A 23,548-nucleotide genomic window follows, 5' to 3' on the forward strand; every position below is an offset into this window, starting at 1 on the left:
TTGGAAAGTATTACGACCTCTTCACTTTCTCCACATTTTGTTGTGACTTTATTTTGCCATCAATCTACACACAATAGCCCATAATGAGAAGGTGAAAACATGTTTTTAGAAATGTAACTTAATTTATTACAAATAAAAACTGAAGTATCTAATGTACCTTCTGTAAGAATTCAGACACTTTGGCATTACACAAATTGAGCTCAAATGCATGCTGTGTCCTTTGGCCATCCCTGAGGTGTCTCTAGGACCTGACTAGAGTTCATCTGTGCCAAAATGTATTCACTGCAAGTGATTTTGAAAGGCTCAAATCTGTCTTTATAAGGTTCCAAGTTTTACAGTGACATAGCAAACACCAAGACACAAAGTCCAAGAAACTCCTTGTAAACCTCAGAGGTTTGTGCTCAGGCAATGTTTGGGTGAAGGTTATAAAAAAAAAAATTGTTAAAGTATTAATAGTTCCCAGGAGTAAAACGGAAGACATTTGGAACCACCAAGACTCTTCCTACGGCGGTCTGCCCAGCCAAAATAAGTAACCAGGCAAATGCTACGTCTGTCAAAAAGAAGGTACTGCTCATAGAACCGACTGAACCTCTACGGGGAGACCTAAATATCACAGTTCACCAATGCTCCTCATCCAATCTGACAGAGCTTGTGAGGATCTACTATCTTTGATGAGATTGTTGCTTTGCCTCACAGTTATACGCAGTGGTTAGTTTGGCTCTGACTCGTGTGTGAAAACATTACAGTATTATTATTATTATTTTAATTGTGGTGAAACCCGGGACAATTTTGCAGTGAATGTCGGAAACCGGGACATTTTAGTGTTTTACAGATATTTGTTGGGACCCGGGACACCCAGCTTGAAACCGAGACAAGCCCGGGCAAACCAAGACGTCTGGTCACACTAATCTACAAGGAAGAGTGGGAGACATTGCCCAAATCCAGATGTGCAAAGTAGGTAGAAGCATACTCAAGAAGACCTAAAGCTGTGATTGCTGCCAAAGGCACTTCTACTGAATAAAGGGTCTGAATACTGAATTGGCACAAATTTCTAAAGCTTCTATATTATGAGATATTGTGTGTAGATTGATGGCAGAAAAATGTGTAGAATGCAAATGGGTCCAAATACTTTCCGAAGGTACTGTACACATAAGCTACTCATCAGGTTTTAGTCATTTCGGAGAACCTCTTATCTTGAGACATTTCCAGTCAGCCCATTCATCGTAAGACATCCTATGGCCACACAACACTAAACACATGAATGAATGTGAAGACACGTATGAGGATGTGGCATTTCTTATTCACAAGCATGTAATAGTCGCGTGGGTCCGCATGGGAGACATCACACTTGACACAGAGCCTTCGTCATTCGCGTTGCCACGTGTCAGCTGTCATCTGTGCACATTTGACTCTTTGAAAGCTGTTTTTGGAAGACTTCTGATAAAACGTCTGTCCATGGATATACGGAGGTCGTCACTCAGTCACTCAATCCACTTTCCTGTGTGTGTGTGTGTGTGTGTGTGTGTGTGTGTGCCAGGGGCTGTGTGTATGAGTTAGTGAGGGTGTGTATGTGCAGACTCACAGGAGTTAGTGCCATCATCTTTGGTCCCATCCAGACATCCATCTGGGTTCATCTGCAAGTAGTATCCCTGCCTGCAATACAGCCTGGTCACAATGCCCTTGAGCTGTGGATCTACAGAGAGAGAGACAGCAAGGGAGAGACAGCAAGGGAGAAAGAGAGACAGGCAGAGAGGAAGAGAGAGAGTGGGGGATTAGTGTGATTGTCATTAAAATGTGGACTGACTCCAATGGGAAAGTTCTAGACCAGAGGAACAGGAGGATTCTTTCATCTCAACGATAATGTCAGCCAGGTTGTTACACAAAAGAGCAAGGAGACAGACCGAAGCTCAGGAGAAAACACTCTACATCTCAGACAAATCCAAGAATGACCGGCATTGCTGTGCAACACACATACACAGTCCTGAGACTAAATTATTTTCTCCCCCAAGACCCAGAGAGGGGGCGATTTTCTTTCTTTTTATGGAGGTACAGAGAGAGCGTGGGAAGTAGTCAACGCGGTGAACAGGAGGGATCTCTAGGAGTGCTGAGGGGAAAGAGGAGAACCAACTGACAGAGGAGGAGAACAGGGTTGACCAGCATTGGAATAATTTCATCCAACCAGAGAGAGCCTGTTAAATTATTGTAATTCCTAATTCTATTGACCAAGCACACACGTACACTCCTCCGCTCCACATAGTGAAAAACCATCACACAGGGACCGCGCCCTCCTGTGTAACTGCACACTGTACAACATATGTATATGTTCATTAACCACACAGTTTGTAAGGTAACCATCAGCACTAGAATTGCGAGTTAGAGCAAAAAACCAGTAAAGACATCAAGGTGAGCTGTACATTCACATTGAATTTGACTTTCATTTCTGGTTGAGTGAATATACAAATCGATTTGAGAAGGTGTTCGTAGCTTATCTGCATATTTCCCACTGCCTGGATAATCAAATGAATTGTATTTTCCGTCCATGGCTCTATTTGATAGAGACAGAGACATGTTTGGTGTGTTTGATTAGGTGGCACTACCGTGGCCTTCATCAGATGACTAACAAGGACATGCGTTATCTTTGGGATGTTACTCTTAGTGACAATACATGCTATTCAGTATGTGAAAAGAGGTTTCTTTGATGGCAAACTTACACCTCTTTGGTTTGAAACAAGTTACAGTATGCTGGCTTGCAAATACTCCAAATGTAGGGTATCCAGAAATGTCTCACTTTTGTCTCTGGCATTCCATTTGAATAATGGGGTAGGTATTACTGGGTTAGATTTTTTATTAAGACTATTCAATTTTGAATAGAGCAGGGAGAATAAGACCAACTAAAATACTGCATTCATTTATAAAAATGTATGCCATTGTGTACAATAACATTAACCAGGCTATTAAAGTACATGCAAAAATCTATTTTTAAAAGTACCCTGCAAGAGAGCATGCTGGGAAATACAATGACAGTAGGCTTGTTTGTGAGTTGCTCTGAAAACAAATGCATTTTTTTGTGTACTAAGCAAGCCTGTTCAAATTCAGCTGACTTCAAGAAGTGATTGTTGAGTAAAAACACTTTAACACGTTAGCTGAACTGATTGTCCTTTTGAAGTCCACTCAACTCCTATAACAGCAGTAATGACTACAGTACTTCAACCAAGGGTTCCCCAACCGTGGGAGACGACTATTAATCTGACGCCCTGCACTGAGGTAGACCACACCCAATACACACATCTCTCTCACACACGCCCTCCCTCTCCACTTATTCACTCAGGCCGCACCCTCTGATTTTCTACGGCAATGCGGGAATCCCCTCATGTTGTGGGTGTGTGAGTATCAGATGATGAAGGTGTGCTCCAACGAACATGACAGAATGTGACTGCAGACGAGACTGACCCAGTTCAGAAAGAGGAAGGGAGAGAGAAAGGGAGAGAAGCAGAATTTCTTGGGGCTCCCATTTTTCCCACTGGGATCCAAGAGCAATAAGAGGAACTGGTTCCTAACAACCATATACTGGTGGTCTGCTGTTCAGCGCAACTCACGACCTGTTTCCATTTTAGACCTGTAAGAAAGGCGCTGAACATTTTAATTTGGGGGAGGAAAATTCCCTTTAATCATGTAACACTGTTCAGTTGCTACTAATGACAAAAACAGAGTGAAAATGAGAAGAGAACGAGTTACTTAAATGAGAACAGGGGATGGCTCTGATCTCCAGACGTATTTCAGTGCTACAGATTCACTTAGAGGGAGCCATTATAACACTGTTTAATCAAGTGTGTCAGGGCTTCCTCCAATATCCTTTTGAGTCTGTGTGTTAGTGTGTGTGCGTGTATGTGTGTGTGTGTGTGTGTTTATCTCAGCAGGGAATCCTTCTGTTCCATATTGGCGTTAAGTGAAAGAGTGTTTAGACCATTGACTTCCACTTAGAGACAATGAGGGTAACAGGAAGCCACATCTGTGCCTTAACTAGACCCTCCTTAAGAATGTCTTTTATGGATGCTCTTGTTTCAGTGAGCATCGATGGCATTAAGGAAAAGTCCTAATCCTAAAGTGAGACAGATACAAAATTCAACATCCATAAATCAGATTCTTATTTCACAGGGAATGTCTATTTCTTTCATTTGCCACTTCCTGCATGTTACTAGGGAGAAATTCCCGTCTTCTCAAATTCCCACATCCTGTCTGTTACTAGGGAGACTGTTCCAGGATTCCCTCTTTCTGTGGGTTGCCATGGAGACAGCCGTGTGATTCCAATGTCCCTATTTGCTTTTCCAGAGAAAGGTATTCCCCCGTCTTTGTCTATTGAGTTCCAACAGTGTTTGTCTGCGGTTACTGTCCATGATGATCAATATAATTTTAACGAAAGCAACACTGATATATAGAACATGGATTGAACCATGTGTATTTCAACGGTCAAGTATCCTGAAATGCTGTTCTGCACAAAAGCAAATGAAACTTGTCCTCAGTGGTAAATCATTAACATGTTGTGTTCTGAGCCCAAATATAGGCACTTCCTGTACACATGCACTAGGAATTCTATGAACTATTTGCACTATTTGTGACGATATCATGGAAGGCGTAAAGGTATGGAAGGAGACTGGCTATTGACCGCACTGGATCATTACCTTTGAGGATGGGGAGGAGGGGACAGTGTAGAAGTTACCATCAATCTGAGCAATAAAATGAAAGTATTCTACAGTAACTCCCTGGCAGAACACACACAGCTATGTAAACGTCCCTCACATGGGGATCCGATATATATATATATATATATATATATATATATATATATATATATATATATATGTGTGTGTGTGTGTGTTTTTATCCACAGGCAAAAGTTTCCATCTGTATATTCTGAAAAATCTTATTATTGCGTCATCCCTAAATAACATCTCAGGGTGTAAGTGAATGACTCCGTTCTTCTAGCTAACAGCTGGCTTGATCTCCTGTTGCTTTTGATGGTTAAGACTGCTGTCTGTGGATGGGTGAAGACTAGAGATTTGGAAAAGACAATAAAATCGCGATAGGGATATCATTAACAGAGGCGACCACAGATAGAAAAGGGTAAATGAAGGACAGAGAGGGAGGCAAGAGAGGGAGGGGGGGCAGTAGTTCCTTCTGGAATCAAAGGAGACATTACCAATTCTCCATGTCACAGAAAAATGAATCGGTGAACAAAAGAGAGGTTTGACAGATCAAAGCAGCTTTCCTTCCCATCTCCTCTTTCCCACCTTCTCATCCTATTCCTCGTCCTTTTTACTCTCCACCCCTTCAAATACATCTTCCCTACCTTATTCCATCTACTCTTTCATTCCTTCTCTCTTCGTCTTTTCCCGTTCTCCTTCTTTCCCTCACAGGTCCCTCTCGACCTCCCCTTCCTTTTCTGTCCTTTCTTTCCTTTTGATCCTCGCTCCTTCCTCCGCTGTTTCTCACATCCCTTCTATTTCCCTCTTCTGCTGCTCCCTTCACCCCTCACTCCCTTTCCCTATTCTACTCCTCTCCTACTCCTCCTTTCCTCATCCATTGCTCTCCCTGGGGGGGGGGGAAAGATGGGCAACCCTGATTGCATATATCATTTTTGACAGAATGCTTGAGGCAGCTCCTCTGAACTACTCTGCTTCACGGTCTGCCTGTCTGTCCGTCTGCCTGTCTGTCCATCTGCCTGTCTGTCCTTCTGCCTGTCTGTCTGTCTGCCTGTCTATCCGTCTGTCTGCCCGTCTGTCTGCCTCTATAATGTGTTCTGCATGCCTGAACATGCATGTGCATGTAAATGTCTTTGTGTGTGTGTGTCTGTGCGTTTGCATCCCATCTAGCAGGCCACAGGTTGCACTGAGTGTCACAGGCGTTGACAAAATGGCTGTCACTTGACTGAGGTTGCCATACCACCATCACTCAGGCTTCCCTATGTCTCCTGACACCAGTCAGACTGTCAAACCATTTGTTTTTCCATGACATACATTTCATTCTTATATATTTTTGGTGTTAGACATCCTATGAATGATATACTATAGAGAAGCCTATATGTTATCCAAGCTATGTCAAACCGAATAGGCCACATGTCCTAATTTGTTTCAGTTTTTTGACTCAATCTTATTGACGTTTTGTAATAAAGACCTACATTATGGACAACTACAATATGTCCTTGTTTAGTGGAATATTGAATATGCCAACCAGGTTCACACATTCACCCTTTAAATATGTTTTAATATTTTGTTTAATTCCTGCGTTTAAATTTCATATGGATTTTGTCTGGTTCCAATTTATTTGAAACTCACAGTCAATGGAAAAATAATCCATCAGTGGTAGGCTGTAATAATACGAAAAAATATACGTACAAATTGAAGTCTGACTTTGGGACTTGTGTAATTCTAAGCCTTTTCAACTGGCATGAGCGTTAATGAGAACTATCGTTGTAAAGAACGAAACTGCAATTCAGTTTAACTTACCCGCCACTCTGCTCAGTCTACTTTCGTTACCTTCCTACAGTTAATAATGTATTTAAGGGTAAAGTATTGAACCATTGGAACTAACGAATGCCTACTCTCCGTCGCGCGTAATGACAACAGTAACGTATGTGCGCCTCCCGCGCTTTTCGCTCTGCCCACACCTTGTCTCCGTAGCCTTCTCTTCTTCAAGCCGAAGATTCTCACTTTAGAGAAGATATCGACCAAATTCCCGTTACAAAGTCCTTTATTCTTGTTGGGGCTTCGTCTCCGTCGGTGTGGCGTCGGACGGTGGACTTGTTGTTCCCGTACCTGTCTCTTCTGTCTGATCAAACCGCCGGCAATAGCTGCCATGTCTCAGCCGAACAACCGGTGGGCAAAGGTAAACTACACACAGAGCCCGTTCCCAATTTTTCCCTTTGGGCACAGAGCGCAGACGACACAAAACAATCGTTTCTGTTCGGTCTGCGGCTACAGCCCCATAGCTGTGTCAATGTCTCTTCTTTAGGCTACCCGTCAGAAAAACATTTCGATACTACGCAATCAAGTCCAAATACCACATTTCGGTGAAGATAAAGAACATTGCGTTGTCATTTTATAACGGCAATTCAACAACTAGCAGCCTGTCCCCGTTGCTGTCAAATGATTTCGAAATAAAGCGTACGAATCCTCGGAAAGACAAACGTTCTGCAAACTGACATTTCCAATATCCGTACCTGGTCATCTTTTTGTATTAAATGTCAGTGACGTTTGATGTCACATTGTCCAAAACACGAAAATAATTGTCGAAAGGTTTCGTTCTTCTGTCCGCCCATATATGTTTAGAGTACCTCCCGGTCTTCTCCCGGTGATCACAAAAAATACAGCTTATCGAAAATGTGAACATGTGAGTTGAAGCCACGCGCCCTGGGAGTCTGTCACTCAAAAACAAACGAAGCGATTTTAACGTAATTATCTATCGTGAAGGACGCACGCAACAGACGCTCCCCGGGTGGGGCTCGCTCCTTGGAAGAGAGGTGTGTGATGCTTGCCTTGCGCGCACACATCCACCAAGTCAGTGCGCCAATCAGCCGGTCTCTGCCTCTTCAAAAAAATATACAAAATATAAACGAATAGGCACAACGGAGGGGCACACCGTAACCATCTCCGGATGATTCAAGTACAATGTAACGAATTAACATATTGTCTCAGAAATGCCCGCAGGAACTTCTCTGCATCAGGTAAAATGGTGACGCAATTTTCTTTCACGCTCCAAAAACTTCCTCCACCACGTCTCATCTTTTTTCCTCGGCGAGAAGGGAAGGGGGCGATTAGAAAGAGGAGAGGACACGACTCGGGTTGGCTCCCGATTTTCTGTGAGATGTGAATAATAATAAGCGGCAAATATAGGTGGGCTATAGCCTAACTCATCAATCAAAGGAAACGAGAACCGCTAGACCCTTCAGATAAAAACAGAGTGTGTGCGTCAGATCCCAGTCCCTCGCTCTGGACAATCGCTTTAGAAATAAATGACTATAAAAGAGCGGGCGCCTCCTAAAAGTGACTATTACGACTAAAACACTCGGCCACCTGAGCCTAACAGTGTGTTTGTGTGTGGGGAATACACACACGTCAGCCTTTCTATCGGATGTCCCCACAAATATAATAAACCTAAAAAAATCAATGCACATACTCATTTCCATACTTGGAAACGTGCACTTTCCGGCTACGAGGTTAGGTTTATGGTAAAACATCTAGGTTGCAGCGATACCAGTTCGGGTTAGGTTTTAGTGCTTGGTTGAGTAAGGGCATAAAGCCTAGATTAATGAGGTTAAGGTGATTGGTTAAAGTTTAGTGCTAGGGAATAAAGAACATATGTCTGGGGACATCCGGTCCTCACATGTACAAGTAGACCTGAATCACACACACACACACACACACACACACACACACACACACACACACACACACACACACACACACACACAGACACACACACAGTGATATCATGGTGTGTGTTGCCAAAGAAGCAGATACTATTCTGAGCGCGGAGACGTGTAACTAAATAGTCAACGTTGACAATGTACATTTAAACCTGATCTGGTGTTTTCCAAAATTCGATGGTAGAGACCAAGCTCATTGGAAAAGCACAGTGGAAAAAACCCGACTGGCAATATGATGTGCTTTGTAATTAGCCTCCACATATAACAAACTGTGTAAAAACATCACTTAATCTGGATTTAGAATAGGCCATAACATCAAAACACCAATTTCTGATGTTTGACGGCGTTAATACTAAATGAACAATGGCAATCTAGTCAGGCTGTTTGTGAAATTCAAATGAAAAATGTAGAGGAAGTATACTTTTGGTCAGGTAAATTAATTGACCAGGGAGAACTGATCTATCAAACGCAACCAGCACCATCCGCGTAGAGACAGGTCTTATTACAGAACCATGGACAGCGTCCGCCACCTCGTTTCTCTGCGCAGTGAAAAAAACATGACCTTTCTTGAATGGAGATATATCAATTATTCGTGGTGTGAATATCCTAAGATTAAATATGTTTTTCCTTAACCGGATTCTAAGCTGTAGCCTTTTTCTGACCGCGTCTGAAACAATATGAATGTATATGGCCAGGATCACAATGAGTCATCATCATCCGAGGTAGAAGCGAGGCCTTTCTCACCTGTTGTCTAGATGCTGTCCTTTGAAAAAAAAAAAGCACGATCACAGTGAGGCTTCGTAGTGGTTTGAGTACATTTCGAATCTAGAACATATTTAAAATCTAAAGGTGCAAGTTGGCGGTAATCCAATGTATTCTTTATTTTAGAAGCCTTTGCTAGGTACACAAAGGTTATTCGTTTTCCATAAAGGATTTTAAACTCGACAGAGCCATCTACTGTTGGTCTCTTCGTGCAATTAAATAAGGTTATTATAAAAATGAATTTCAGATAAGCAGTTTGATTTATCTTCAACTAAGATAAGTGCTGTGCTATCTTAAATCTGTATCCGTTTTTTTTGACCGAATTAGCCTAATGTTTAAAATATTCATGAACGAGAGTCGATTCACCGGAGATACGTTATACAGTAGCTATAGCCGGTTAGAATGCTCTGAACTGAAGTTCATAGATAATTAAAGGCTTGCCAAGCTCAGGTCTGGACAGTTGTTGCCTCTGTCATAGTTTCGGGTTTCATGCGTCACGTTGTGCAAGCCGGTGTTTTTGAAAACAGACTCACTGAAGAATGAGAATTTTATATCATTTTCCGTGACAGTTACAAGCCATTAACATTAAAAATGTACTACCTAACGCAAACTGCTTTCCCCAACCAAAAAAATCTGAATGCATACCCTGTCCAAATCTGATGACATTCAAAAAGGCTAAATCATGTCTTCAGGAAATCTTCAACCTTAGCTTACAGCAGAAGATGAAGTTGCAGAAAAATAAAGTGAAGATGAGACCAGACCGCTTGAGGGCGCCAGAGTGTTCAAAAAAAAATTCTAGCCCCCGTGTGATAAACAGTCCGTCCTTTCGTTGTCTGGTTGCTGTACATGTGATTATCCTAATACTGAAGTGCATACGGTGTCACAGGATGTCATTCAACTATCTCCTGTCACCATGTGGGCCTACAGAGCTATGTCACAAACGAATAACTAAAAGGCAATGTAATGTGTATATTCACACAGACCACTTACATATGGCCTGACTGGCAGTAGGTTTGGGTATGGATAACAAGGTTTCATATCCGTGGAGCCGATCTAAATGCTACACTGCTAAATGCAACACAACATTGGTGACCCCATAGAACGTAAAGGGTGCTGATGTAAGGGTCTTCTGAGATGCATTTAAGTCTGTGTGTTGTTGTTAATGCAGTTAGAAGGCTGCATGTGCACGTTCAGGAGTGCAGCCTTCTAAACTGATGAATAAACCAAAGCCTTCTGACCGAACGCACATTAAAATTAATCTGTTCCCCTCGTCGCAATGTTTACATAAAAGGATCTTCTCTCTCAGCTTCAAAAGGAAAAGACCCCCCCCCCCCACCCCCTTGTGGAAATTCATGCCCTGCCTATTATTGAGTGAAGTAGAGAGAAGGATTTAAACACACTCTGAAACACACACACACCATTTTTTTTCTCCCGCTCAATCCTCTCACTCTTTCTTTCCCAGAGCCCCTTTGTCTGTCTCTCTCTCTGCCAGAGGGTCTCATTACTACATATGCAGATTAGTGTATGAAAGAGAGAGATACGATGAAGTGTATCTGCTGTGTTTCACTCCTGAGGGAGTTTACTGACACATTGAAATCAATACACTTTCTATCTGGTTCATTGAACTGTGTATATCTATATATTATCTTCCATTTATACAAAACCTTCTGCTTGTATCTTGTATCTTTTCTTTCTATATCCCTCAGAATGAGGTCATCCGAAAAAAGGCAGAGTAGAATGAAGATGAATGGATATTTTATGTTTTCTGCAGGGGAGAGGAGACAAGAGGGAAGAGGTGAGAGAGGGAAGAGAGGGGCGAGGAGAGAGAGGAGGGGGAGATGACAGAGAGAGAGAGAGAGAGAGATCAGAGGAAAGGAGAGAGAGGACAGCTCCCTCTAAAGGTGATTCAGGAACACAGTCCTCTTTCTCAGTCTCTCCATCCTCCACTCTCTTACTCTTTACAGGTGGATACGTCCCAGCTGATTTATGATGGCCCAAATGTAAACCTAATCATAACACATAACACGAAGAAGAAGACAATAACAATGTAAATACGTGCATCGGGGAATGAGAATTTGACAGTAGACAAATCTCGTATCAGTATGCCACAATATATTTGTTAGTGGAACACAACGTTTTGCAAAAGCACAATCAGTTGCTGCTAATGAAGAGATCCCCTTGGGTTTTAGACATGTGTGGGTGGTTGGTGGGGGACTTCAAATCATCCGATGAACAGTAAGAGAAGGAAAAGAGGCAGGGAGAAAAGGAAGGAAGCTAGGGAGAGACGAAAAAGTGTGAGACAGAGGGAAGGAGGGGGAAGGAGGGGGAGAGAGGGGAGGAAACATCAGAGCTACTACAGGTTTCCCTGGCCTGAAGGGGTGTGCAGGGACAACCGTGTCTCTCACTGCATACTGATGTGCTGAGTCACAGCCAACACACACACACACACACAGACACACACACACACACACACACACTCAAACAATAAAGCTGGGACAGCCCTCTTGCAGTACCACCCCTGTGTTGCCTAGGTAACGTTGGGTGGATTCCAAAGTGCCGTCTCTGGCCAGAAGACATTTGGACACCTGCAGAAGATTTGAATGTTCTATATGGGAAGGAGTCAGGGGTCGTGTTCCTGCTACAGACAACAGGGTCAATATTAGCCCATCAGTGATCTATAGGAGACCAGTGGATGCTAATCTGGCCTTACATCTGTATACCTATTGATCACACACATACATAAAGAAAGAAGCCCTTTTATATGACCCAGCACCCCAATAATGGAACAACATAACCCCTAATGCCTGGACCGTTGAGAAGCAGTCTAGAAGTTCTTACAAAATAACCCAGAAAACATATTTGTAACATAACAAACATGGTCAAGTATTTAATGATGAAGGATGCCCAAACGTTACTCTAACAATCATCAGGGTAGTTTGCAGCATGCAACATTCGTCACCCTAACTACTGTGTCTTTTTCGCTGTCTCCCACACACACAAACCACACAGACACATTTACGGCTTTTCTTGTGCATGAAATTACGGAGCCTTGACCTGTCTGCACACAAACACATTCAGACTGCAGATGTAAGTAAATACGACAGACGCACACTCATACAACACGTTGTGTGTATCTGTGACGCCACCAAGTGGTCACACATCACTAGCTCCCCCAAACTCAGTAACGAGAGTTGGAGGAGGGAGTTCAACTCTAAATTGTGACTCATTTAAGAGACTGTGGTGAAGCCTTTTCTTCTCCTTCCTCGTGCTCACTCTCCTCCCTTCTCCTGTCCCTCCATCCTCTCAGTCAGGGAACCGGGCTGAGTACTGTTGCTATAAAAAGACTAGCCACACCAGGCGCCAAATGTCCCCACCAGTGACCCCCACCCAGATGAATACAGTATTATACGATTACATTTTTAAACATCGGCTACATTCAGTGAATACACACACTCTTCATTAAGTAATGTTTGGTCATTAAAGAGAGATACAGTTTTTTTTGGCAAGTTAGACATTTCAACTTTTAGTGCTGTAGCACCATGCAGACAGTTATTTTATTTTTTTGTGTGGGGGGGTCAAAGTTCAATTCCTTGACTTCTTTAGCTGACTTACTCGGTTGAATGAGTGGAGAACAGCCCAAACACATTAGATGGCTGTATAGATTCTTGTGGGGACGTTTTGGGTCACATTGCTGTTTTCTTTGCTGAGTCCATCCTCTGTCATTAGAATGGCTTGCACAAGCGACTACATTCTTTTTAATTTGACCGCTGCTACAGCAGTAAAGGGATGTGTAACATTCAGAAATATCCCTAAACCGGTCACACATTTCTGAATACTTAACTACTGTCTGTGCCTGTTGTATTTGCTTACATCTGCGGTCTGAATGTGTTTGTGTGCAGAGAGGCCAAAGCTCCGTAATTTCATACACACAAAAATACATAAATCACTCCTTTTCTATTATAGAGAAAGTGGAGGTAAATGACTGGAATCCATCACACACACACACACACACCTACCCTGCAAGGGATTCAACTCATCAACAACCAGCCCCTACGCCTCTGTTACCCAGACAGCCATTAATGAGATGTGAGACAGGTAAGTAGTGTTGACTGACGTGGCCATGCTGTCATGTTCAGAAGCTCCAGGCCCTCTGTCCATCTCAGTCTTCGCGATGACGCCTGGCGTCCAGTCACGATACAGCGATGACGCCTGGCCTCCAGTCACTTTACAGCGATGATGCCTGGCGTCCAGTCACGATACAGCGATGACGCCTGGCATCCAGTCACGATACAGCGATGACGCCTGGCGTCCAGTCACTTTACAGCGATGATGCCTGGCCTCCAGTCACTTTACAGCGATGATGCCTGGCGTCCAGTCACGATACAGCGATGATGCCTGGCGTCCAGTCACTTTACAGCGGTGACGCCTGGCGTCCAGTCACTTTACAGCGATGACGCCTGGCGTCCAGTCACTTTACAGCGATGATGCCTGGCGTCCAGTCACTTTACAGCGATGATGCCTGGCCTCCAGTCACTTTACAGCGATGATGCCTGGCCTCCAGTCACGATACAGCGATGACGCCTGGCCTCCAGTCACTTTACAGCGATGATGCCTGGCGTCCAGTCACGTTACAGCGATGACGCCGGGCGTCCAGTCACGTTACAGCGATGACGCCGGGCCTCCAGTCACTTTACAGCGATGATGCCTGGCGTCCAGTCATGTTACAGCGATGACGCCTGGCCTCCAGTCACTTTACAGCGATGATGCCTGGCGTCCAGTCACTTTACAGCGATGACGCCTGGCGTCCAGTCACGATACAGTGATGACGCCTGGCCTCCAGTCACGATACAGTGATGAAGCCTGGCGTCCAGTCACGTTACAGCGATGACGCCGGGCGTCCAGTCACTTTACAGCGATAACGACTGGCCTCCAGTCACTTTACAGCGATGATGCCTGGCGTCCAGTCACTTTACAGCGATGACGCCTGGCGTCCAGTCATGTTACAGCGATGACGCCTGGCCTCCAGTCACGTTAAAGTGATGACGCCTGGCGTCCAGTCAAGTTACAGCAATGATGCCTGGCGTCCAGTCACGTTACAGCGATGACGCCTGGCGTCCAGTCACGTTACAGCGATGACGCCTGGCCTCCAGTCACGTTAAAGTGATGACGCCTGGCGTCCAGTCACGTTACAGCGATGACGCCTGGTGTCCAGTCACGTTACAGCGATGACGCCTGGCCTCCAGTCACGTTAAAGCGATGACGCCTGGCGTCCAGTCACGTTACAGCGGTTGTTCCAGTAGTTTTGGTGTTTAACCAGGCGCTGTCTGTCAAACGTCAGTATTATCTCAAGGAACTTTTTAGAGAGCAGAAGTTTCTTCCTTCCTGACCTCCCATGTAGGCCAAGGTTTAGCTGTCTCTTCCTGACAGTGGACTCATGTACATCAACACTGACAGTGGCAAGTGCGGCCCGCAGGTCCTTTGAGGTTACCTTGGGGTCCTTAGAGGCTTCTGGGAGCATCTGTCAGTCAGCTCTTGAGCTGAATATATATTGCTTGTGGTCTGGTCGAATTCAACAGCATGTCATTTTTCAATACAACAAAAGGTGCTGGATTAAGATTTAGACCTAGCTCTACAGCCCGTAATCCAATAATCTGATGTCACGCAGACATACAAGGATGACAGTAACTAGCAAGGGCATAACACAGACCTGGCGCTGGATGTATCAAGCCTCTTAGAATCCGAGTGATAATGCAGGATTACTATGACCTTTTAGATTACAATGCCTAATATCACATGGGCAAGTGAGACCTTCTGCTCTGAGAAGTTACATGCATTATCACGGAGGTGACCAGGACTGAGTGTTCACACAGATACGCAGAGACAGCGCTAAAGAGCCTGACCTCATTGTTAACATGTCAATCGTCACTAAAGGTGCTTTCCATGGAAGGGACAATACCAGGTGGTGACAGCGAGTAGCGACCGGGGAGGATGTGCACACACACGCACACACACGTATAGACCAGTAGAAAGATTTGTTTTCTACCGAGGTTGACTTTTGGGGAGATTACTGTGCATTATAAAAGGAGTTAGGAGCTAGAATAGGTATTATATGCCGCTGTTTCAGTTTGCACAGAGTTCGAGAATCGAGAATCTGATCAATAGATGAAAAACGGTTCCACATGAGATGATTAAGACAGAAATGTCCTCTCCTCCACAACAAATTAATTACTCGCCCACACACAAACTCTCTCCTCACACAGAGAAACAGACACACACATCAACTTTAAACAATGATCTCAGACCGAGGCTTGAGCCTGACGCCTGCCTTATCGTACACTTGTGTCAGGTTGCTCTGTGTAGGAGTGTGTGTGCGTTACTCTGTGTGTATGCGTCACCGTAATCTCTTCGGGTGATGTAAAGCATGGCCAACCGAAACAAGCAACTTCTATTAAAAAAGAACAACCACTTACACCACTGATAATGATGAGTAACAATAGATACAGTACAAGATCAAGAAAGAGTATGCAGTTTAAAAAGTAAAAAATAAATTATATTCATTATTAAAAATATAAACAAAATGTACTGGTGCTTTGTCCCTAAGGCTATGGCAACTCAAATAATACAACCTGCATGTACGGTTGACATCTCTTCACAATTAGGACAGACAGAATCTGACATGATGACATCACGAAAGAGCTACATACAGTCGGACAAGATGATATCACAGTAGAGTTACAGAGAGTCGGACAAGATGACATCATAATATTGTGGAAGACAGAAATCTGGGCAAATAGGTTCTCAAGTCTGCAAAAGGGAATCCAAATCAACATCAGTTTGGGAAACCAAATGGACCACAGCTGCCCAAAATTATAATCTACATGTTTATGCATTTGACAAGCAGATAATTCAGAAATCCTGTGAACGTATTCTCAACCTCCCCATGTGCAGAAAGATGAACCCAGTGACTGAAAAGTGTCCCAGCCAAACAGCCATTTAAGACCATTGTCCTAAAGTAACTAGTTGGAACTCCTGTTCATTCTCCTTCTCCCCTCAGTAACTTTTTAGACTCTTACCAATATTCCTCACCTGGTCTAGCTTTCCCCAATGCAGCGCGTATCCTTCTCTCTGCTACACGCAGCACTGTCTCTACATCCATGAGCGACACACAAACCCTCCTGGGACCCCTCTTTATATCTCTCCACTCCCCTTCACTATCTTCCACTCTGGGCTATGAATATCTCGGTTGAGTCCAACATGCATCAGGACCTCAGGAGAAACCCAGAGACAGAGAGAGGAACAAAATGTTCACCAGGAATGTTGTGGTCTCTGGACTTCATAAGTGTATTGTGTTGAACTGCTTTTGGCAGAGATTTTGGAATCTGTTCTCGCTCAGATATCACAAATACCTGAAGGACAACTTCCTTCAACCCTTACTGGAACACTCATACACTGTACGTATGTCGAAAGAAATGTGGGATTATGGGTAATGTGGTCCAGGCGTCATAACAAACCGAAATGAAGGCCTTGCATCGGAGAGTTCTGGGTAAAGTAGTCCAAGGATCTACCCTTTATGGAAATGTAGGCCATCCAGTGGAGGATTAATTCTGATCACAGAAGGGGGTTGAGTTTGTGTTGCAGTGAGGAGCAAGTGAGGACGGGGGGGGGAGGTCATTAGACGCTTACGGATACTGGAGCAGGAAGACTGGGGGGGACAAACAACCAACACACAAAGCCAGAGCTTGAGAAACCGTAGATATGGATCAATGTAGAATACTGTCAGTGCTTGTGGCTTTAAGTGAGAAGTCCAGGCTTCAGGAAACACATTATCATTGGTACATTGTCAGCGTTTCAGACTCAGGATGATGAAAGCACACAAAAAACGATGAGCGCGTGCACGCACATGCACACACACACACAAGCACACACTGCGGTTATGGGGGCACCACAACATTAATCTAATTTACAACCTAATAACGTTTATTGTCCTTTCACATGACAATGAATTTTCAGTTTCATTTGTACAGTTCCACAGAGACAAAAGCAAACCGTTTCCACTGAAGGTGACAGTATACAAATATTAACAGAAGCTCAAGCCAGCTCATATGTTTGTCAGGAGTACACTGTAAAAATGAAAACAGCACGATCATCTAATAAACCAGTATAGCGTATCCATTCTGATATTGGGTGTTACACAGAAAGTGTTTTAAACAGAGAAGAGGTACTTTGACACCTAATATTATTCTTCAAACTGAACATGCATGTTTTACAAGGATCGAACAAACCCCTTTGAGATTCAGAGCTTGTAAAAGGCAGAATTAAAACACAATAAAGTACCTCATAGAATGAAGTGAGAATGGCATTAGAGTGAGAATGGCATTGGTTAATAGCCTTGATTTTACTGATACCAAGAGAGTACTGTTCGTGGGAGAATACTGTTCGTGGAATTCTACATTTATTTTTATATTATTGATTTCCACAGATTAGAAACAGGAAGAGACAGACTGAAATTTGAACATGTGGAAGCGGACTTCTATACCAGTAAGATGGTACATTTGAATTAAATCTGAAATAAACACAGGCAGACAGACTGGAAAAAGTAATATAAGAAGAACACATTCATAGGCTATGAAAGATAGAGAAAATTGCCATGCGGCTCTGTTTAAAGGATTGTGTGAAATAAAAATAAATTCATTTTATAATTATTTGACACAATGTTCTAAGAATGCTTTCCATGTTAATATTAACCAACTTGCTGTGCCATGAGGTGTAATAGATTATGTTGAATAGATATCCAAACGATCAGTAAAACTCACATTAAACATAACACAAATTATTTCTACATTTCCAATTTTTTATTAAGCTAAATACAGTCGCTGTCATTGTTTGCTGTAGAACCTGAAATTGCTGCTGGTGGATAAAGCACTATGCCTAATAATATAATGTTAAAAAAACTGTCCAAAACCTTTTATATTCTTTGCAGGAGCACTTCACCCTGGGGGGTCATTAGGTGGTGTGTATCATATATCTGAGAGATTTCTAGGGCACTGAGATTGGTTTCACACATAATTGGGCACAAGAAGAAAGGTTTGTTTTTTGCGTACAAAAAACCCACAGCAAAACCACTGTGTGGAGTGAAGGGCAAGTAACATCTGAAAAATGAATGTGAGCCATCATATGTCTTTCAGCCATGCTCCTGTCAGCAGATATATTCATAAATGTACAGGGGGTCAACATTTTTCCTCTTTCTAAAAGACTCTGAAGCCAGAACTTCCTGCATTGCTGTAGTCCCTCTCCTACACTCACCAGGTTCCGTTAAACATCACCCCATGGTAGACAGGATCCTGCTTGTTGGCTAACTTTACAATAAGCAACACAATCAATTGTTGTCATGATTTTGAAGTATTCCTTTTTGCAAGTGATCATACATTGGTGTATGAAGTCACACATTGTTTCACCAGAATAGGCTACTATACAGTGGATTTCAGTTAAAAGGAAGGACCAAAATGGTGAATATGTAGGTTCATTCTATTGATTTGTGCCTCATGTCTTCCAAAAAACATTAGGAATTTACGGCAGAGAAAGAATGAATCCGTATCTATATTTACAGGTAAATGTGTGTTAATGTTGGTGTTTTTGCCAACTGTAACCAGAAATTACACAAAGGTATAGCATAGTCTTTTTAGATATTGAGGAATTGAGACTCGCTTATTGGAAACCATTGCTATGGGAATTCTCTATTGAGATCCGTCACCGGCAAGAGTAGGCATTGGACTACTGTACAATGACTACTCTTTTTACACAAGATTACTGTTGCTGTTATTGCAAATGGTGGCGTCTTTCATATTAGGACAAGAGCTAGTGGAAAGTTGAGAAAACATGAATTCTTATTTCCACTGGTAAACATGTGTTAATGTTTTCCCGTTTAAGTAAATAGGTGTTAATGTTATTGTTTGTTGGTATGTTATATAAGCAAGGTAAATGCAAATGTGGTGTTTATCTGTGAAATCCGTTGTATTGGGATGTATTACTGGTAGTGGCTCCAAGCAAATGAGATGTAACAGAGCATTTTTCTGCATTGGCTTGAAATCACTTCAGACAGACATACAGCACCACACAGGCAGGATCAATGGATCTTGCTTAAAAAGTCTCTTTTTCGTCTTTGAAAAATAATGATTGTATTCTCTGATTGCCATTTTGTTAGGGAGGTGGTTTTCTATGTTCTCTATGAATTCTGGAACTTGTGGTATTTATGAACAGACCCACACAGGCAAAGTAGATTCAACCACGAAATACAAACTCAGATGGTGTTTTCATGACACAAATGTCTTTCACTGTTAACATGTGTAATTAGTGCATTAGTTACCGCGGAGTGCGGTGAAATGCCCCCAGCTCTGTTGCCACAGATTTAGTGTTTCTAAGCTCTTAGTTTTAACAGTGTTCTACCTCCAGGGAGGGGTGCTGTTTTGAAAACATCGCTGGCAGACTTTAAATAAAACATACAGGCCGTTATGGGAGTGTGTAAGGGATGTGAGTGATTTTGTGTGTGTGTGTGTGTGTGTGTGTGTGTGCGTTTGTGAGAAAGGATGAAAGGGTGAAAACATCTAACTGGGTCATGCTTGCATGGAAGATGAAGCATTAAGAAATATAACCATTTTTTTCCCTTTTAATAATGATTGAGCGATATTAGAGAACAAACAGTAAATGATGAATAAAGAAATGCACATCTAACAAACTCAAGACATGAGCAGTATCGGAATAACATTAAAATGATCATTATTACACAGTGTTGTACCTGAGTATAAGGATATTGAATTTGGATTTGAAATGAAACAATTACTATAAGGGTACATGTGGATTTTCAGCAGTGTGTTTGCCAACATGAGGACCAAAGAAGTTTCCATAATAGCCAAGCAAACCATTATACGGCTGAAAAATCTGAAATAAACCAAGGCTTTACAAAAACAACAGTCTAAAACATGAATTAAGCAGGAATGCACGTGTCCTCGGCAATTGCATGCAGCCAGATAAGCAAATAAAAATCTCTACAATGGATGACCAAATAATTCTCACCATTATAAAGATAAATAATGGCCCGACAGATCAGGGAACACTTTTCAGGAAGTTGGCCTTCATGTCTTAACCACTACCATCTGCGGGAGTTCACAAGCAGAACTACAGAGGTTACACTGCAAGGTGCAATCACTGGACTGTCTGTCTAATACGATGTGCACACTGGACTGTCTGTATAATGGGATGTGCACACTGGACTGTCTGTCTAAAAGGATGTGCACACTGGACTGTCTGTATAATGGGATGTGCACACTGGACTGTCTGTCTAAAAGGATGTGCACACTGGACTGTCTGTCTAATAAGATGTGCACACTGGACTGTCTGTCTAATAGGATGTGCACACTGGACTGTCTGTCTAATAGGATGTGCACACTGGACTGTCTGTATAATGGGATGTGCACACTGGACTGTCTGTCTAAAAGGATGTGCACACTGGACTATCTGTCTAATAGGATGTGCACACTGGACTGTCTGTCTAATAGGATGTGCACACTGGACTGTCTATATAAATGGAAGTGCACACTGGACTGTCTATATAAATGGAAGTGCACACTGGATTGTCTGTCTAATAGGATGTGCACACTGGACTGTCTGTATAAATGGATGTGCACACTGGACTGTCTGTCTAATAGGATGTGTCACATGGTGACTGACATGTGCTGGAACCCAGCTCAAGATAAAAATAAATGTATCCTTTGTTCCATTATGTACGCAAAGCCCTTTGTGATGTCATCAATAGGGATCAATAAGTCCTTGTAATTTCATAAATAAAGTACATGAACAAAGTCCTTGGAGATCCATTCGAATGGATTAACCAACCACCCTTTGCCATAACGTAATAACAAGGATCAGTACAAGAGGACTGGCTTGAGTATCAGTCTCTTCTGCTTGTACACCATGTACACCACGTCATGTGCCAAAGAGTCTGGCTTGAGGAGAACACAGGAGTTGATCCAAATTGGAGAACCTTGTTATCTTCCAATCATTAGGATTATACAGGTATGGTATTCCTTGTTTTGTCCAGGAAAAACCAGTCTAAGGAGAGCAGACATCTGACTACAGGGGGATCTATGCCAACTAAAACTCCTTTAACTCACACTCTAAGTGGAGGCAGAAGGGCAAAAGAGCAGCACCTAATGAATTAGACAGAAACCTCTCACACCCTCCAGCAGACAAAGGCGATATGTGGTGGGTGGTAAAAAGATGTCTGCCTCGGGCCGTGCAACCATCACGAGCAGAGCAGAGAGAGAGATGCAGAGAGGAGAGAGAGATGCAGAGAGGCGAGAGAGAGAAAACGAAAGAGGAAAATAAAGAGAGCTCCAACTTATCACCATTGATTTGACTGCTCCCACACACGCGAGCACATACACGCAGGGGCGTGCGCACACTCCGATGCACAAGGACTCGCTCACAAACACACATGGACTCACGCACGTACGCATGCACACATACACACACACACACACACACACTCACACACAGGCATGTCAACCTCAGCAGTAAGGACTCCCACAGGACTTGCACTAATAGTGCCTTTCAGAGAGAAAAAAGCAAAAACTGCCGATTCAGCGAATCACCCCTTCTCCCAGCGTGGGGCTGGGCAGCTCAGTGTAACAGTGTGTGGTAGATCATGGTGTGGCCAGGCAGGCGATCACTACGGCAACTTCTCTACTGCTGCAGGGGTCTGGGAGGATGATAAACGGACAAAAACACAATCTGCTGTGCGTTAGTGTCTCCCTTTGTTAGATAGCTGATAAAACAGAGCAGACGTTTCCTAAACCGCCGTTTCCTTTTGAACAGGAAAAACTAGTTTTTAACGTTTCACACATTCCCTTTTTTTATCTCTAACCTGTGGAGCAATCGATGCTAACAGGATTAGCTAGCAACCACCGTGCGTTACCAGCAGCTTGTGCCGATGGGAGATGGAATTCTCATGCTTGGAGAAGTTCCAACTCACTTCTAGGGTCACTCAGCCAGGACAGGCGTAATGTCCTAGTAAATCTTAAAATAACTAGTTAAACTGTCATATTGACATTAATAAACTTTCCCATAAAAGTGTAAGTATTTTAAATTGCATTGTTGTAATATATAGGTTGTGTATCATTTGTAACAGAGCTGTTGAACTGTCTGATTGCAGCCAGATCAAAGATTTGCTCCAATAGTTTAAATAACTTTGGTGATAGGTGTGATGTTTTTCAATTTTTTTGTTTTCTCATTTGGTCTGGAGAGTTCAAAGTATAGGGTGTGAGTGCTTTTCTTTTTGGTTAAAACCGGACCTCTTGCTCTGTTCAGATTGAGATGCTTAAAGCAAGTAAGTACACTGTGCAAACAGGCATTGCATCACTTTTGGAGATAATTAGACAATAACTCAATGTTATTTTATAATGTTTTTGCATTGCATGCGTTAACTTCTCCTTATTGCTTTTAAATCTATTGGTTAGTGAGCAATCATTTCCGCGGTCTGCAGCCTCTTGACAAACACTGAAGTCATCTCATGTGTAGGCCTAGTTACAGTAAACCGCAGTGACTCCCAAGCCGGCACACGTCCAAGGATGGATGACAGCTAAACAGTCAGATCGAGTCTTTTTACTATGATGATTTCCGCATAATGACCTAGACAATGTTTGCTCAGCCCAGGGTATTTCGCGTGCTGATACTGGAGCAGCCCTGACTGTTCAGCGCGGCCGGATGATTGTGAATTAGGTGAACTGGTGCGGGATTGTGCGATGGTGAACCGTGCAAACTCTACTGGAGAGAAACACCTCCATCTTGATTGATACACCCAAAAGCATGCATGGTTGCATACTGCATAAATCCCCTGGAAATAGTAGGACAACCCGGGCACTTTCGGCATAGCGTTTCGAAAGCCCTGTGGTTTGGGACATACTAATCTTAATCTGACCTTCTATATAGTATGGGTAATATGTGAATCAAGACGTGGCCACAGAGTATGTTCAGCTCTGCTCTACTTATGCAAATTTAAAGCAACTACAGCAGTGCAGGCACAATCACATCATCTCTGACCCAAGGCTAGAGAGGGGTGCTTAGTTCAGCAAAAATGTCTGACAAAAAAATACTCTGAGGGAAGCAAATGTAAGAAATGATTACCTCCAACAAATCAAGCAAAACATTTATAGTTAAGAGGGACAGCTTTAGTTGGACCCATGTTTATATAATGTTGCAAGATCGCTGGGGACAGCTTTAGAAGGAGCCATGTTGTTACAATTTTGCAAGGTATCTAGTGATAGCTCAAGACAGGCAGGTGTCATAGAAAGATACATGCAATGGAAGGAG

General features: G+C 42.9%; 1 protein-coding gene across 5 annotated transcripts in view; it reads right to left on the minus strand.

Moving 5' to 3' along the window:
• Positions 1 to 23,548, minus strand: part of LOC105019765 (fibroblast growth factor 14) — a 44,213-nt gene that overhangs the window by 13,655 nt on the left and 7,010 nt on the right. The window contains exons 1-2 of one of the 5 annotated variants that reach the window (XM_020042206.3): positions 16,271 to 16,353; positions 1,583 to 1,693 (exon numbers count right to left, since the gene is read on the minus strand). In XM_020042206.3, the coding sequence (XP_019897765.1) occupies positions 1,583 to 1,693; positions 16,271 to 16,340 (181 nt within the window). In that variant the 5' untranslated portion in view covers positions 16,341 to 16,353. Of the gene's footprint in view, positions 1 to 1,582; positions 1,694 to 6,664; positions 7,640 to 16,257; positions 16,354 to 23,548 lie in introns of those variants that run through there. The other 4 variants (XM_020042207.3, XM_010886167.4, XM_020042208.3 and 1 more) reach the window with 4 other exon arrangements.

This window comes from Esox lucius, chromosome 22, assembly GCF_011004845.1.
Source record: "Esox lucius isolate fEsoLuc1 chromosome 22, fEsoLuc1.pri, whole genome shotgun sequence".
NCBI classification, from domain to species: Eukaryota; Metazoa; Chordata; class Actinopteri; order Esociformes; family Esocidae; genus Esox; species Esox lucius.